Genomic DNA, 14,992 nt, shown 5'->3' with positions numbered 1-14,992 from the left:
TTTATAATTGAATCGGTTAATTACCAAAGGGAATAAGTCAGCATTCTACTGATATGGCAAATTTTATGCACCGAACTGCATCAAAATTTTCATATCGAACCGATTCAATTGTGGACACCTACAACATACATATACATGTCTCCAAATGCCATAATTATGTACAATTATATTTAAGACAAAAGAAATGGGTAAAAACTAAATTTTAAATCTTTGCTTTGTGTTTTAATAAAAACGAAATGTTAGAAATTATACATACATGCATACATATATTCGTCACCTATATTGTGCCCCCTCTGCCATCTGGTATTGCAGTTTTAACGATGTGTTATACATATTTTATAATAATAATAATTGGTATGTATCAATGCATCTTATAAGCCAAAGTACTTGAGTGTTTTATTTTTTTCGTTTCTAGTTTTAAGGAAAAAGCCAACAAAAAAATAGTGCCTGTATTTTGTATAACTATATCTATTAGTGAATCGCTTTGTAATTTGTTGAAATATTTGCTTTTAATAAAAAGAATATAATTTCAATAAAATGTTTTAATTTCTGGGCTTACGCTACGTATATACGTATACGTATAGCAGGGTGTGAAAGCTGCAAGCATAATCGTGGCCGCAAGCGCCCTAATGGGTGACTTCAAATTTTTCAACTCGCGTTAACGCATTGAACTGAATAGAAATCTGAAACCATTTTAATACATACACACGTACATCTATAATAATAAAAATAAATCTCCGATTTCTGATGTGCCTATTAATGTCGTTACAATAATGAAGGGTCTTACAGTTTTATGCCGCTTCCGAACGGCAAATGGATTTTATGAGAAGGTTTTTCGTCGCGGAAATACACTCGGAGGTTTGCCATGCATGGCTGTTAGAAAACGGTTTTTCCAATTTACATGTTGCTGGACCAAGGATTGAACCCAGGTCCTATGGAATGGTAGTACGCACCTCTAACTTCTTACCTCAGCGGCCGTCGTCTATAATAGGATATAATTTCCAAAGATCTGATTCAATCAATAAACATAACCCATTTGGCACAGAAGAGACACGACTGTCATGCCATGCTGAAATCGGCCAAAATCGTTCAAGCGGTTATAACGCCAATCTCGAACAAGTAGACAATTTATAAAATTACTTATGAAAACCAAACAAGATAAATGATGTATCCAATTTTCGTGGCCAAGCGAGAATTGATAATGAGTGCTATGAATATAACCATTCGGACTATTTTTAATCAAAGAGATAAGTTCTTGTTGGTCCACCAAAAATTTATTTTATCAATATGTAAATATGTCAATATTTTTAATAAACCGCGAACAATCGATATCTTCTTAACATTTCGCGCAGCAATATGAAAGGCAGGAATGCTACTAAATTTTTATGAATAACTTAATATAAAAAATACTCAAAGCTTAGGCGCTACCGTTTCTTTTAGTCCTCACCAGCAGGTATAGCATCTTCCAGGCGGCGTACAAACTTAATTCGAAGCTCTGTCACATTGTCACCCTTTAGTTGATCCTGTCGTGAACAAGAGTAAAAGGTGATATTTAAATTAAAGATTTAGCTTAAAAATTAGCTTTTAGCTTTAAAGTTGCAAGCAAGGGTATGCATGCATCTAACATTCTTTAATTATTTTAAACATCATCTCAAATATTGAAATTTAATCATTTTTTGTTTTACATTGCCTTAAATTAAATTGTGTGTATGAATGAGTGTCATCTATACCATCCGTCATATACCTGAACAAACCAGCACTGCACGTCCAGTTGTACCATCTCCAATGCACCGCGTATGCAGCCACTGAGTATGGAACTGTAACGCAAGTTGGTCAAATCCTGGGGCAATTCAACGAATTCCGTTAGAGGATTTGTTTCAAAAACTAACGAAAACTCATCCGAGGATGCAGACCAGTTAGAAATAGTCGGTTGCACATTTAAGTACATGCGAAACGCCTGTTGTATGCGATCCGCTGTTTCGCGCATTTCTAAGCAGCGAGGTGCGGATGTTCGTGCCAAGAAATCTTCTATTAGACGCATGCCCATATTATAGCCAATACGTTCAAGTTGTTTATTTACATCTTCAACATTCTCGAAATCACGCAGCATTTGAGTTACAAGCGCACCATAGGTGAGCGTTAAGAACTCAGCATTCTGCAGATAATAAAATATTAGTAGTACTAACGGCGCGTAATTTGGATAGCGGATAGTCGTCATCTAGGTACATACATACTTATTTTACATACAAATCATTATTAAAGTAGATCCTAATCTCAATATATGTATTTCTAAAACTAAAGTTTTTTAACTGGTATAATTGGTTTTGTGCTGCCCATGTTTTTACTTTATTGGAGTGATGGTTATACTAGGGGTAGGTGCTGGAATTGGAGTTTGATGTGGTGCGATTAACTTTGGTGGGGCACGTATAGTTGCACGTGTCGGCACAGATTGCATTTGTGATTCGCAATTACCAGAACCAGATCCACCTAAGTCACTCTTTATTTGGGCCGAATGGAATCGTCCACCCTCGCCTCGTACGCGATTCATTGCATGACGGTGACGCGATTCGTGCAAATATTTAGAGCGTTCCTTCGGTATACGAGATTCAAGTTTAGCTCGAGCTTGTCGCCTTATCAGTATCCGTTTGTACTGTTTTGCGTTAACATAAAGAGGCTCCTCTTCAGATTCTCCCTTACTAGAGTCATCTTCCGCTTGCACATCATTTGTATTGGTATTTGCGGCAGAGGCAGAAGTTGTTTGCTGTGCTGATACCGATGTGGCAGTTTGCGGAACAGTCACAGTTGTGGTACCAGCTTGTGGGACCATAATAATTTGCTGGCCTACAGTATTATTATTGGCAGTGCCCTGCGGGTGAGTTGTCGCTATTTGCATTAATTGGCCGTTTATGTTAATAAGTTGCGGCTGTGGCGTAGCTTGTGCAGTTGTCGCATTTGGATCAAGGGTCAATGATGTTGCTGCTGGTTGATAAAATAGTGTTTGACCATCTGGCAATTGAAGTAGCTGCATTGGCTGTGCTGTTTGTTGGGGCTGTTGCAACATAATTTGATTTGCCTGAAGGGGTATAAGTCCGGTTGTCGTGGCTTGGGACGTTCCTGTAGCCTGTGGCTGCTGTTGTGGCAATTGCCCGATAATAATTTGCGTCCCACCTGCGGTCATCATAGGGATCAATTGTATTTTTTGCTGGTCTTGCAAGTTTTTCTTGTTTTGAGTGACAACAGTGACAGCTCCAGTGGGCTTCTGTTGCTTAATGATAGACGAGATGTTATTTATATCCATGCAACTTTATTGCTAGCTTGGGACGTAAAATCAATTTTGGCTTCTCATTTAATTACTGCAAAATCGAATGGAAATTAAGCGAACCTTCGACAGTGACTACCCGCTATCAGTATATAAAAATTGTGGCACATCAGAAACTTACCACTTTTTTAGCATCGAAACGTGAAGCTTGTCTAGACATAATATTATTCCAATTTTTTTCACTTTTCTGCAGGGAAAGCTTAAAAACTATGCAAAACTCGGCGTTTTTATGAACAAATTGTGAAGGTGGAAAATATGGCAGTTTGGGTGTGTTCAATTATCTTGTGTGGGGAAATGTGAAAAGGTGAGTTCAGTTGGGGAAGAGATTTCAAAAACTTCTTTGTTATTCAATTAAGAGTACGATTTTGAATTAAAACAAAAGGAGTTTATGGAAAATTGACTAAGCTTCATTAATTTGCGTTAACTAAATTATTATTCGTTTTGTGTTGACACATTTATATCAAATGAAATCAACTCTCATAGTTCGTTTCATGAGTATTCATTACATATATCAATGCTACCAAATAGTTCGTGCAACCCTGTTGTCAATTTTGTTTGTTTTCACAAGTGTCCGGTGTTGCTTCGCGAGGCTCCCTCATTTTTGCTAGTGAAATTTATATTTCGATTTGTGTTTCATTAAAATTAGCTAAGTTAAATCGGGCGAGATTAGATAAGAATCGGGTAAAAATATTGGGCTTTACTTCAGCTAACATCGTGAGTATTACCATTACACATTTGTTCCAAAGTATGTGAAAATAGCAAAAAGTGTCGCGCCAAAAAGAACGCCTTTCTGTGCTGCCATCTAGTTTCATTTATAAAGTTAGTAGAGGTAATCCTGTACACTCAAGGCACGACCGCACTAACCGGCCGTCTTCACGTGCTGGAAAATCTCGTTTGCGTGACGACGCATGCAAGAAACCGCACGTGTAGACCGCAAAAAGTACGAAGCATGCTTATTCTCGCATACTTAAGTATCAACTTAAAATTTAGTCTCGTAACTAGGAAGAATTGTTTTATTAAATTAAGGAAAAAAGACGAAATATGTAAAAAATAAGAGCTCAGGGCAGAGCGTGATTTTGATAATTTGAATTTGAAGATGAAATTAAATGCGTATTACAATTCGAATAAGGCTACATCACAATTTTATAATTGGAATGATTTACATATGTATATAAATGCTCAAATAATTGGTAAATTTCATGCTTGTTCTTTTAAAGCAAATTAGTGCATAACAATTAGATATGTGTTTGTATGTTTCACCGCATGCTTTCGATAAACATTGACTTCACATCATTGCGGTAGTTCTGGCTATTTCACGCAATTAACAAGAAACTTATAGCTTATTCTTTTGCATAAGCATGCAATGAAAGTAAAAATTACATAAACGGATGATCAAAGATGACATTAGTTAATAAAAATGTAATTTTTCCAAAATGTCGTAACGAAAAATCGATACATTTTCACACTCACAACAATGTTAAAAATTAATTTTTTTTAAATATGTGTTTCTTGTTTCGCTTCATAAAACTGTTATGGTAATAAATTTTTCTTAGTTCACTTGTTCATACAGTTAAATTGTTCATATGATAGTACCGTTTCAACCTTGATAAAAACATTGCAAGGTAGAACCGTTCTCTCAATTTGTCGGCCATGATTTTTTTGCCAGCATTTTAAAATCATATAAAATTGAAAATAAAAAATTGAAATTGTTCGAAATTGTTTTTGCTTGAGATTGAAAATGAAAATGTGTATGTGAGTCTGTGAGTAAATTTAAAAATTAAATTGTTTGGAAACGTCAAGAATTTTAAACGTAACTCTCAGCGGTTCTACCTTACTATATTTTTTTCATGGTTTCAACGGTACGCTTTAACATTTCCATTTAATCGCAATTTTATTTCTTTATGCCCACGTGTATTACTTTACCTATGTAATTTTTATTTAATAGTATTATCTCCCATTGATTCAAAACTTTCAGTTATATTTAATGAAGCTTAATTTAAAGTTGTATGTTATTTTAAATGAAACGACGTCATTTTGGTGTGTATTTTAATCTAATATTTGCTTTATAAAAACTCGACAGGTCAGCACGACCATACTCGTCGAGGAGCCATTTTATTTATGTTTTGAACTGTAAAATGCGTTCAAACCACGGCCGTGCACTGAAAAACTGGTCCTTAGTGCGGTATGCTCCATAATGGGGAATTTACATGATTCAACTTTCACAGGCGATTTGTTCAATCAAAAGTGGAACGAAAGTAGGCAGCCGACCAATTTCATTGAAAGCGAGTAGTTGAAAGACCGTTTACACCAGACGATTGTTGCTTTCAAGTAAAAGTTGCCTGAAAAATCGCCCCATGAAAATTCCCCATTATGGAGACAGCAAGTAACGCCTACCCCACGTCTCCACCTTCTGCAGGCAGAAATGTGAGGTGAAAGCCGTAATTTTCCACTGCTAAGCCATATCTATCTTGCCGAATTTCTTACCATCGCCGTCTTAACATCGGCTGTCATTTCGTAGTTTGACAACTCAGTTTTCATTTTACCGCGCCATTAAATTAATTTAAAAATTTCTTTAAAAATGCGTTCTTGTCGAGACAATTAAAATTATATAGCCTGATGAATAAAACATTAAACTGATATCAACCGGGACATATAAAATGTTTATAAATTAAATGTCGTGTCATTAATTTTTTGATGAGAATGCAACCATGTTCTACTCAGCTGTTGTCTTTGTTTTCACTTTAATCACAAAACTTTTTTGCTGGGTGCTTTGTGTGGATTTGTGTGTATTACGTCGAATCGAGAAACTGAATTTATTTTTACTTTTATTTACCTTGATTCAAAGAGTTTTATTTTTATAATCAAACCATATTACTGATAACAGTGTACAAGTAAGACCCAAACATCTGACTTTCATTTCTATCGAAGGGATTTTCTAAAATATATTTTGCGTTTCAGTTTGCGACGCGAGAAATTATAAACGATACACAAACGCACAAAGTAACAAAAAAAAAAATTAATAAATAAAAAATTGGTTTGAAGAAACGAAGTTCAGGGGCAAAGGAGCTTCTTTTGGACACAAAGTAAATGAAAAACTTTTAGGCGTGCCAGTGTCGGGGACCATACAAATTTTCAACTGTATTGATCTCATTTGCCAAATCCAGGACTTTAGACAACAAATTAGTGTGCACCATTGCAAAGTTCCAACACCTGCAGTCTTAAAATGTTGGATTTGGAAATCGTACCAGAGTTGTCGCTTGGGTGTGATGCTTGGGAATTTGTCTTGGGCATGCACTTTTCGCAAGCAATAGCGATTATACAATCTCAGGTGGGAATTATTAAAGGTGTGCAAGTACTCTACTCTGATACGAACCCTCTTGGTGTGGATATCATAATAAACTTGCCGCAAGATGGTGTTCGCTTGATTTTTGATCCCGTTGTACAACGTTTAAAGACCATTGAAGTATTCAATATGAAGTTGGTAAAACTGAAGTACGGTGGAGTACACTTCAATTCCCCCGAGGTGCTGCCTTCCATTGAACAAATTGAGCATTCCTTTGGAGCTACTCATCCAGGAGTATACGATGCAGCGAAACAACTATTTGCGTTGCACTTTCGTGGCTTGAGCTTCTTCTTCCCCGTTGATAGCAAGTTACAAGAAGGATATGCACATGGCTTAGGATCTCTGATTTTCTTAAGTGGAGCATCGCCTGTGGTTTCGAAAATGTCACTCTACTCCGGTAGTAACGTTTCTGAGACACGGGCTCCTCCGCTTCCACTCTCTTGTTACCATCGGCAAATCTATCTAGATTCAGTAACTGTCTTGCGTACGGCAAATGGTTATACCAAGGGTCTAAAACTGAAGCTCTTCACTGAGGGCTCCAGTCGCGCGATGGAACAGCGGCGGCAGTGTTTTACAAGGGAAATACTCTTTGGTGACAGTTGTCAAGATGTAGCCCAGAAACTGGGCGCGCCTAACCGGATCTTTTTTAAGAGCGAAGATAAAATGAAAATACATTCGTCGAGTGTAAATCGACAAGCACAGAGTAAGCGCAGTGACACATTTTTCAACTATTTCACGCTTGGAATAGACGTACTGTTTGATGCTCGAACACAAACTTGCAAGAAATTTGTTTTGCACACAAACTATCCGGGACATTTCAACTTTAATATGTACCATCGTTGTGAATTTAAGTTTAGTTTGAATTCTGATAATGGATTAGATATTAATTGCGATCGGAATATAACCGATGATATAGAAGTTACTGCATATGCTAAGTGGGACGAGATAAGTGCGGTAGTGCCATCGGCTCGTCCGGTGGTGCTCCATCGCGCCAGCTCAACAAACACTGCCAATCCATTCGGTGCAACCTTCTGCTACGGTTATCAAGATGTTATATTCGAGGTGATGACAAACAACCATATCGCCTCGGTCACTTTGTATAGCACGATTCCACCGACAAAGCAAATCGAACAGTCTTCTTATCAGCAGCACAAAATGCAGGACATTCGTTTAACAGTTGCGTGAGAAAACACAACAACGATCGAACATCAGTCTTTGTCTAAAAACTAAGCGATTTAAACTCGTAAAGAATCTTAAATGAGTTCAGTTCAAAATATGTTATTTTTGAAAAGATATTTATAAGCCAACAGATAATAGAACTGTATAACTGAAAATAAGTGGTCACTGTAAACATTATGTAGCAAATTTTACTTTTTAGCATACCTATTTAAATTTTTATTTACCAACAAGCATTGCCAGCGATAGGACGTTGGGGAAGAAGCAATTGGCAAAAGATGTATAGTTTTGAAAAAAAAAAAACATAATGTGTAAAAGTACAGCCAAAATAGATGGTTTTTATTCACATCACGTAAATATGCATATGTATGTAAATATTTCTGTGATTTTGTACACATGAGAGTTTTTATTTCGATCCAAAGCCTATAATTTGTTGTTTATTATTATTGCTTTCTTCCTTTGCCTTAAAGTCGCTCTAATGTTGCCTAATTGACTGTGGTCCGCAGCGCGATCATGGCTATACATATGCATGTAGTATATATGTATAATTGTTCCATTTTACATCAATTATTAAACAATTTTATTTACTATTGAACGCTTATCGGCTAAAATCGTTTAAAAGTTTGAAGACATTGAATATATGTTAATAAACCATACATACATACATAATATATAAGTAAATGTTTACGTAACAAGAGTAGAATTAAATTCAGAGATCGCAAATACCGGTTAACCGACAAAATTTCTGTTTCACATGCTTGCATATGCTGTTAATAGACAAAGTTTCTCACTGTGCAATATTACGCATTTCTTTGTTTTTTTTCTAAGTTATAATTTTTGATATGAAATTATATACACCTGCGTACAGATAATCAGAAACTATTTGTCTTTATTGACAACAAATTTGTTCTTAATAATTTTAATTAATTTTTTTACGAAAGTATATATAGATTATGCTACAACGAAAACCATATAAGCCAAGGTTTCATACCTTGTACAAAATTAAAAAAAAAAATCCAACTATTTTCAAAAAATGGTCATCAAATTGCAACCTTTTCAATCGGTATTTCAAAAAAAAAAATCGGATGTGCAGTTTTATATTATAGCTAAGGTGACCATATTTATGCGAGCCGAATACGTGACAAAACATAATTTTGCTAATTGTTTCCATAAAAGCTAACAGATCTTAACACCTTCTTTAATAATCTTAGATGTATGTATTAGCCCGGAACAGCGTCCTTATAGTAAACTCACAAATTTGTAGGATATCTTTCTGGAGACTTTTACTCCACAAAATTGTTTACAAAAGTTTCGTTAAATTTTTATACAATAAAGTGCAAGTTTTAAGTAGCTGGGACTTACCGTTAATTTTTGGCATTTTTTTTGTCGACGGCGCTACGCATTTTTAACCGACTTCCAAAAAAGGAGGAGGTTATCAGTTCGTCGGAATATTTTTTTTTTTTTTTTTTTTTGTATGTTACCGCATATCTTTCTNCAACCGATTTCAATAATTCTTTTTGCAACGGAAAGGTAGTGTCCCATACTAATTTGGTTTAGATCCAATCATTGGATCATGAAATATATAGATATATATATATATTTTTAAGTCGGTTTTTTTTTTTGCTAAAAATTACTTGTTTTCATACAAAGTTGGTATGTTCGACAATTTGTTGATAGGGAAGCAAATGAGCTGCACGTTGCACTTGCACTTTATTATACTCAATTTTAATGAGCTACAAAACTGCAGCCAAATATTTTTTCTAAAGGTTCTGATTAAAAAGTTGAAATTTTGGTGAAAATTTGCAGAATTAATTCTCATAGTTTTTGCACAAAGTCGGAAATTTGGATTTATATGGTTTTCGTTAGGAAAAGAACTTTAGTTAAAAAAAGTAATAAACCAAAGAAAAACAGCAGAACCTTGCTAAAATGTAGAATCCTAATTCATATTTTGATTACTGTATGTGTTCCTCGATTCGAAGCACAGACACTCAGATTAGAAACTAGGCGTCCCGTATAAAATAAATTAATTGCCAGGACAATTGGTCAAATAAGAGGACTGTCCCGTATAATACAGGACGGTTGGTCACCGTAAGTATAGCCCATTCAATTTTAGTACCATATTGGGTGAGTTTGAAACAGCACAAAAATCTCTTTGATTTTTCTTCTTTTTTTTGCTAATTTTATTCCATATAAAAAATTTTTCAAACATACTTAGTTTGTATTAAAGAAAATGTGTAACATCGTCAGCAAAACAAAAAAAAAAACTCAAATATCAGTGGGGTTTTTGTGCCGCTTTAAACGTCCACAATTATCGACTAAAATTGAATGGCCTATAATTTTAAAATTACATACCCGATTTTTTTCTACGTATTTTTTTTTTTATAAATTATCAAAACAAATTGTTTCTAATTATCTGCATGCAGTTGTACATATCTCTTCTGGTGAAATTTAATAATGGGATGTGATCACTTTTTGATTGCCATTCGCTGAGGCAAATAGTTAAGTTCGGTTATGCGTAACCGTTATCGCGTTAAAAAATTCAATGTTTTGTGAAAATGTTTATTCCAAAAAACTGTTATACCAATTAAAGTCAGTCAAATAAAATGAAAAGGTTTTTCGAATCGTGTTTTCCCCGAATATGCAAGTTTCTCACCAAGGAATACCATAACAGCGCTCCTTTGCCAGTTACTATTAAAACTAACACTGCTATTTATCTCTTTAAATAATTTGCATTATGGACATACTAGAACAGTTGTTGTTTTTGCGATCTCTGGTTAAGATAAATCACCGTTTGGAAAAATAGTATATAAGTTTACATAAATACATGCTTATACATATACATATATATATAATAGTGTATCTTAACTTACGTAAATACAGTATCTATTCGCCAAATTATAACCGATAGATTGTTTTTTTAACAAATTAATAGTTTTCACTCCAAATTTGTGTTATTTGGTTTGAAATTTTGCAGAATTTTGAAATTTCATAATTTGTGCGAAAATGATAAACAATCTGCAAAGATGCATTTAAATTTTCAACTTTTAAATCAGATTTCCAAAAAAAAAACGCGATAGCAACTTTAAATTTGCACTTCATTGTACTAGAATTTAATGGGCTATAAAACTGCGTATTCAAAAAGTTTTTGTAACTCTGATTTAAGAGTTGAAAATTTAGATGTAACTTTGCAGACTTTCTAAAATTTTTGCATAAAGTAATAAATTAACAAACTCTGCAAAATTTCACACCAAACAAGAAAATTTCAAATGAAAACTAGATATTTATTAAAAAATCTATCGGTCATAATTCGATGACTAGATACTGTATATACAGCATTTTGACATGTAAAATGCTTGCTGTTTGGCTGAGTAGTCACTGCAGCGAGCACTTATAGCCCGGTCAAGTTAGACATTTAAGGTTACAATAATTCCCATAAAGCTGAAAATTGGTATCTACGAGTATTGCAAATACCATTATAGATGAAATGCCAATAGTCCCCATTTTTCTTCCTAAGTATGGTGTAGTGCCACAGGTGGGATTTCTTTTAAATTAGACGAATAGTTTTCTCTAATTACTTTCAATTCAATCCGCTTCCATCACCTCCAGACATGGGATCGATGCGAATTTTTGACATTTCATTCATAATGGTGTTCGCAACACTCGTTCCAATTTTCAGCTTTATGCGAAATATTGTAAGCTTATCCCTATTTATGGAGCTAACATGACTGGGCTGTTATAGAGTGTTTACGTTTTTATTAATAACTGCATTGAGTTTCTAAAGTTTCTACTTTATTATATTAATTGTACTTGCACATTTTTATTCCGTTAGATAAAAATAATATAATGTAAAAAAAAGTAAAAAATTTAATAAAAAGTAATAAAAAATTAAATATATTTAAGTAAAAAAAGTAATAAAAATTTAAATAAAATAATAACGATAACAACTCCAAGAACCGTGTATTTTCATTTCATGATCTCAAGTAACTTAAACCCGTTTTCCTTAGCTTTGCGTTAAGTACAAAGTGCTCTTGGAAAATGTTTAATCTACATAAATATACACATATTTATCTTATATTTTCTGCTTCGTACTGTTGGATGTAAACAACATGTAGATCAGCGGTTTGTACTTTTTTGATATTTTTCTCTGTGGGAGAGAAAATATGGCAATTCGTTGAAGTTTTGCTGCTGGATAATATTTACTGGAAGTATACGCGAACAATACTATATATTTAAATTAGTTTGGCTGGAAATTTCACCTGCTTAAGGGAGTGAGGCGACAAGCAAATTGGATAGCGGTGATTACATTGCAGAGGTGCAAAACAAGTGCGAGCCAGATATTCACGTTGTTAAAAAATCGGTATATACAGGGGCATTTTTTTCGTACCTACCATTGAACGTTTTTTTAGAATTCTCTCAAGTAGAGGTAGGGCAAGTTCAGAAAGCGCAATAGCTCAGTAACTGTTGCGATTGCACCTTCTGAACGCGTTGTTGTGTACTTCTGATCAACTGAACAGTTGCGTATTAGATAATCGTAATATTTTTCTGATCATTTGAGACAACTCATTAGAGACAACATGTTGGTGTGTACCTTTGAGAGTTGAATTTGACTGCTAATGTATCAAGCCGTTCAGAAGACTCATAACGATCACTAATTTTTTGTTAGCAACGGTTGGGCTCAACTGCTGCGCCGTCTGAACCTACCCGTACACACATAGTATGTAGTTAAAAGCTGTGCGAAATCCCTTAAGGAAGCCGAAAATCATAGAAAGCTGGATATGTCTTCCAGATGCATCATGTTTCGACTAATACGTGGTTACCAAGAAACTTTTATGTAGTCGCTCGCAAGCAACGGCCATGAAAATAATATTTTTAAGGAGGAAGAAGTATTTAGAAAAAAAAACTATTCGAAAATACTAAGCTAGAACATCCTAAGCAGCAAAAAATACGGCGCCTAATCTCGTAAAGACGTCAATTCTTTGGAATTTAGCGAAAAACTATCAAAAGTTGACCCCTAAAGATCTTCGAAGGCGTGGTGAAGAATTGCAAAAAAAACCCTTCTTAACAGAAAACACTGCGTCTTTCAACAATAATCTGCACTAACACATAGGGCTAAGACGACACATAGTTGTTATAGCCGAATACTGATTGAATTCGCCATTTTGAATTGAAAAATCCCCGAGTACCAAATTTTATGTACATAAATCCAATATTTTTTTTTTAAGTTTTGTCCGCCATATTGGATCCGACACATCGGATTTCAAAATAAGCCACACATTTAAAAGTAAAAAAGCAAACGTTTTCACCGAATTTTCAAGAAAGTACGATTTTTTTTTTGCCTGAACCTGTTTTGGGGAGGTGGACTTCAGTTAATATGTAGTTTAAAACCAACAATAATTTTACTGTTTAATTAATTTCAATTTAAATACCTTTCTTGGAACATTTCAGCAAATTAATATTCCAAAATGCCTGAAGACATAAAGGCAGAGGAAAAGATCCCAAAGTATGACCCTAGTATACTCCCGGATATGCTGCCTGTCTACTACAAGCGCCTATTTCCTCATAAACCCTTTTACCGTTGGCTGTCATATGGACTTTGTAAGTTGTTTTGTCTATCCATACATCTTAGCTCACGGCAGAAATTATTTTTAGCAACTAAAATATTTTTTTGTCGAATATCATTTCAGCTGAAGGTGGTATCTTCGCCAACCGTGAATTTTCATACACTCTTCACGATGATATCTACATTCGATATCGATGCTACGACACTCAAAGTGAGTTGGAAAACGATATCTGCACAACTTGTCCGCATAAAATTGACATTGGCCCCGTTATGAATACCAAGTAAGCGACGATGATTTAATTTTCCAACATAAAGTCTTCTTATTATATAAGTTAAAAATGTTTCAGACCAAAGAACTTTCGTATCACATCAACGGCCATGCAACCTGTGCAGCGCGAGCTGGTTTTCGATATTGATATGGATGATTATAATGAAGTGCGTACCTGTTGCACTGGCTCAACAGTTTGTTTGAAATGCTGGAAGTTCATGGCCTTAGCAGCGCGCCTGCTTGATGCTGCCTTACGTGAGGATTTCGGTTTCGAGCATATACTCTGGGTCTTTTCTGGACGACGTGGTGTACATGGCTGGGTATGCGACTATGATGCTCGACACTTGGATTCGAGAGGTCGCTCTGCAGTTGCTGAATATCTGCAGATTTCTACAACTGTAACAATTAATGGTGTGGTTATAGCGCGCGTACAGAACTTCGAACGTATGCATCATAGTGTTCGCCGTGCGTTGAAGTTCGTTGAACCACTTTTCGACGAGATTGTATTAGAAGATCAGAATTTATTTGGCGATGCTAAGGGTATTACCAAGTTGCTGATGATGATTCCGGATGAGACGGCGCGAAATGATGTGGAGGTTTATTTAAAGAAAACAATTGAAGATGGTGTGCATTCTCGAGTGGTATGGGCTTCGTTCGTGCGTTATGCGAATTCTATGCGAACGGGCGCAGTCAGCATTTGGACACGAAAACTTAAAAACATTGTTGAAGAAATTCAGTTGGGAATTCTTTACCCACGCTTGGATATTAATGTTACAAAAGGTATGAACCATTTGCTGAAATCACCGTTTTGTATTCATCCAGGAACTGGAAAGGTATGTGTGCCATTCAATTGCCATGCAGCTGCGAAATTCGACCCCACCACTGTGCCCAACATTGCACAGTTATTACAGGAGATTAATGCCTTCGATGATAAATCAAAGAACCAAGAAAGTGGGCCCGAAGATAAAAGCAGGATTAAAGATTACAAAAAGACAAGCATGTTTAAAGGAGTTGTTGTGTTTGAAGAATTTTTGCGCAAGTTAGAAACTAGTTTGAAGGCTAAGGCAATAGATGTAAGTGATAAGAAAATGGAGTTTTAATCGACATTCACAAGTGTTTCCATAATCTAAACGATGTACAACTTAATATGAAAAAGTGTGTTTGGAAGATGTATGTATGTATACCTTTTTTATATAACTTAATGTTGAAACATTTGAGCAAAAAGCGCTATTTTTTATTCGGCAAATGACTGCTTCTTCCTTGGGCAGAAAGAAATTTGAATAAAAAATTTTTTGATTAAAGAAATGTTTTCTTTAATAAAATTCC

At 35.0% G+C, this 14,992-nt stretch overlaps 3 protein-coding genes across 11 annotated transcripts; 2 read left to right on the top strand and 1 right to left on the bottom strand.

Moving 5' to 3' along the window:
• Positions 1 to 1,252: 1,252 nt before the first annotated feature.
• On the bottom strand, positions 1,253 to 3,614 carry LOC108373797 (trafficking protein particle complex subunit 3-like). Of its 2 annotated transcripts, XM_017629750.1 has the most exons (3): positions 3,441 to 3,614; positions 1,745 to 2,155; positions 1,253 to 1,523 (listed from the first exon to the last, which is right to left on the bottom strand). In XM_017629750.1, exons 1-3 carry the CDS (start codon positions 3,477 to 3,479, stop codon positions 1,437 to 1,439), a joined length of 537 nt encoding a protein of 178 aa, XP_017485239.1. In that variant the 5' UTR covers positions 3,480 to 3,614; the 3' UTR covers positions 1,253 to 1,436. The 2 variants fall into 2 exon arrangements, with proteins under 2 accessions (XP_017485239.1, XP_017485238.1); XM_017629749.1 differs by lacking the exons at positions 1,253 to 1,523; positions 1,745 to 2,155 and adding an exon at positions 2,162 to 3,353 and having other exon boundaries at positions 3,441 to 3,531.
• On the top strand, positions 3,544 to 14,966 carry Prim1 (DNA primase small subunit). 8 transcript variants are annotated; one of them, XM_017629747.1, is made up of 4 exons: positions 3,544 to 3,623; positions 13,284 to 13,433; positions 13,523 to 13,679; positions 13,746 to 14,966. In XM_017629747.1, the coding sequence occupies exons 2-4, from the start codon at positions 13,301 to 13,303 to the stop codon at positions 14,764 to 14,766; spliced, it is 1,311 nt and encodes a 436-aa protein (XP_017485236.1). In that variant the 5' UTR covers positions 3,544 to 3,623; positions 13,284 to 13,300; the 3' UTR covers positions 14,767 to 14,966. The 8 variants fall into 8 exon arrangements, with proteins under 8 accessions (XP_017485236.1, XP_017485230.1, XP_017485234.1 ...); XM_017629741.1 differs by lacking the exon at positions 3,544 to 3,623 and adding an exon at positions 3,899 to 4,033; XM_017629745.1 differs by lacking the exon at positions 3,544 to 3,623 and adding an exon at positions 6,138 to 6,210.
• LOC108373796 (UPF0183 protein CG7083) lies at positions 6,396 to 8,141 on the top strand. Its single transcript, XM_017629748.1, has one exon. It carries the CDS (start codon positions 6,543 to 6,545, stop codon positions 7,845 to 7,847), a length of 1,305 nt encoding a protein of 434 aa, XP_017485237.1. The 5' UTR covers positions 6,396 to 6,542; the 3' UTR covers positions 7,848 to 8,141.
• Positions 14,967 to 14,992: the final 26 nt, after the last annotated feature.

This window comes from Rhagoletis zephyria, unplaced genomic scaffold (genome assembly GCF_001687245.7).
Source record: "Rhagoletis zephyria isolate East Lansing unplaced genomic scaffold, Rhagoletis_zephyria_1.1 Rzeph_scaffold_07036, whole genome shotgun sequence".
NCBI lineage: Eukaryota > Metazoa > Arthropoda > Insecta > Diptera > Tephritidae > Rhagoletis > Rhagoletis zephyria.
This window is presented reverse-complemented; position numbering and strand designations above follow the sequence as displayed.

Bases quoted from the DNA above. Each gene is read 5' to 3' on its own strand.
- LOC108373797 (XM_017629749.1), bottom strand. From the start codon at position 3,298: ATGGATATAAATAACATCTCGTCTATCATTAAGCAACAGAAGCCCACT.
- LOC108373796 (XM_017629748.1), top strand. From the start codon at position 6,543: ATGTTGGATTTGGAAATCGTACCAGAGTTGTCGCTTGGGTGTGATGCT.
- Prim1 (XM_017629747.1), top strand. From the start codon at position 13,301: ATGCCTGAAGACATAAAGGCAGAGGAAAAGATCCCAAAGTATGACCCT. The intron at 13,434-13,522 runs GTAAGTTGTTTT...ATATCATTTCAG, and splicing joins TTGGCTGTCATATGGACTTT to CTGAAGGTGGTATCTTCGCC. The intron at 13,680-13,745 runs GTAAGCGACGAT...AAAATGTTTCAG, and splicing joins GGCCCCGTTATGAATACCAA to ACCAAAGAACTTTCGTATCA.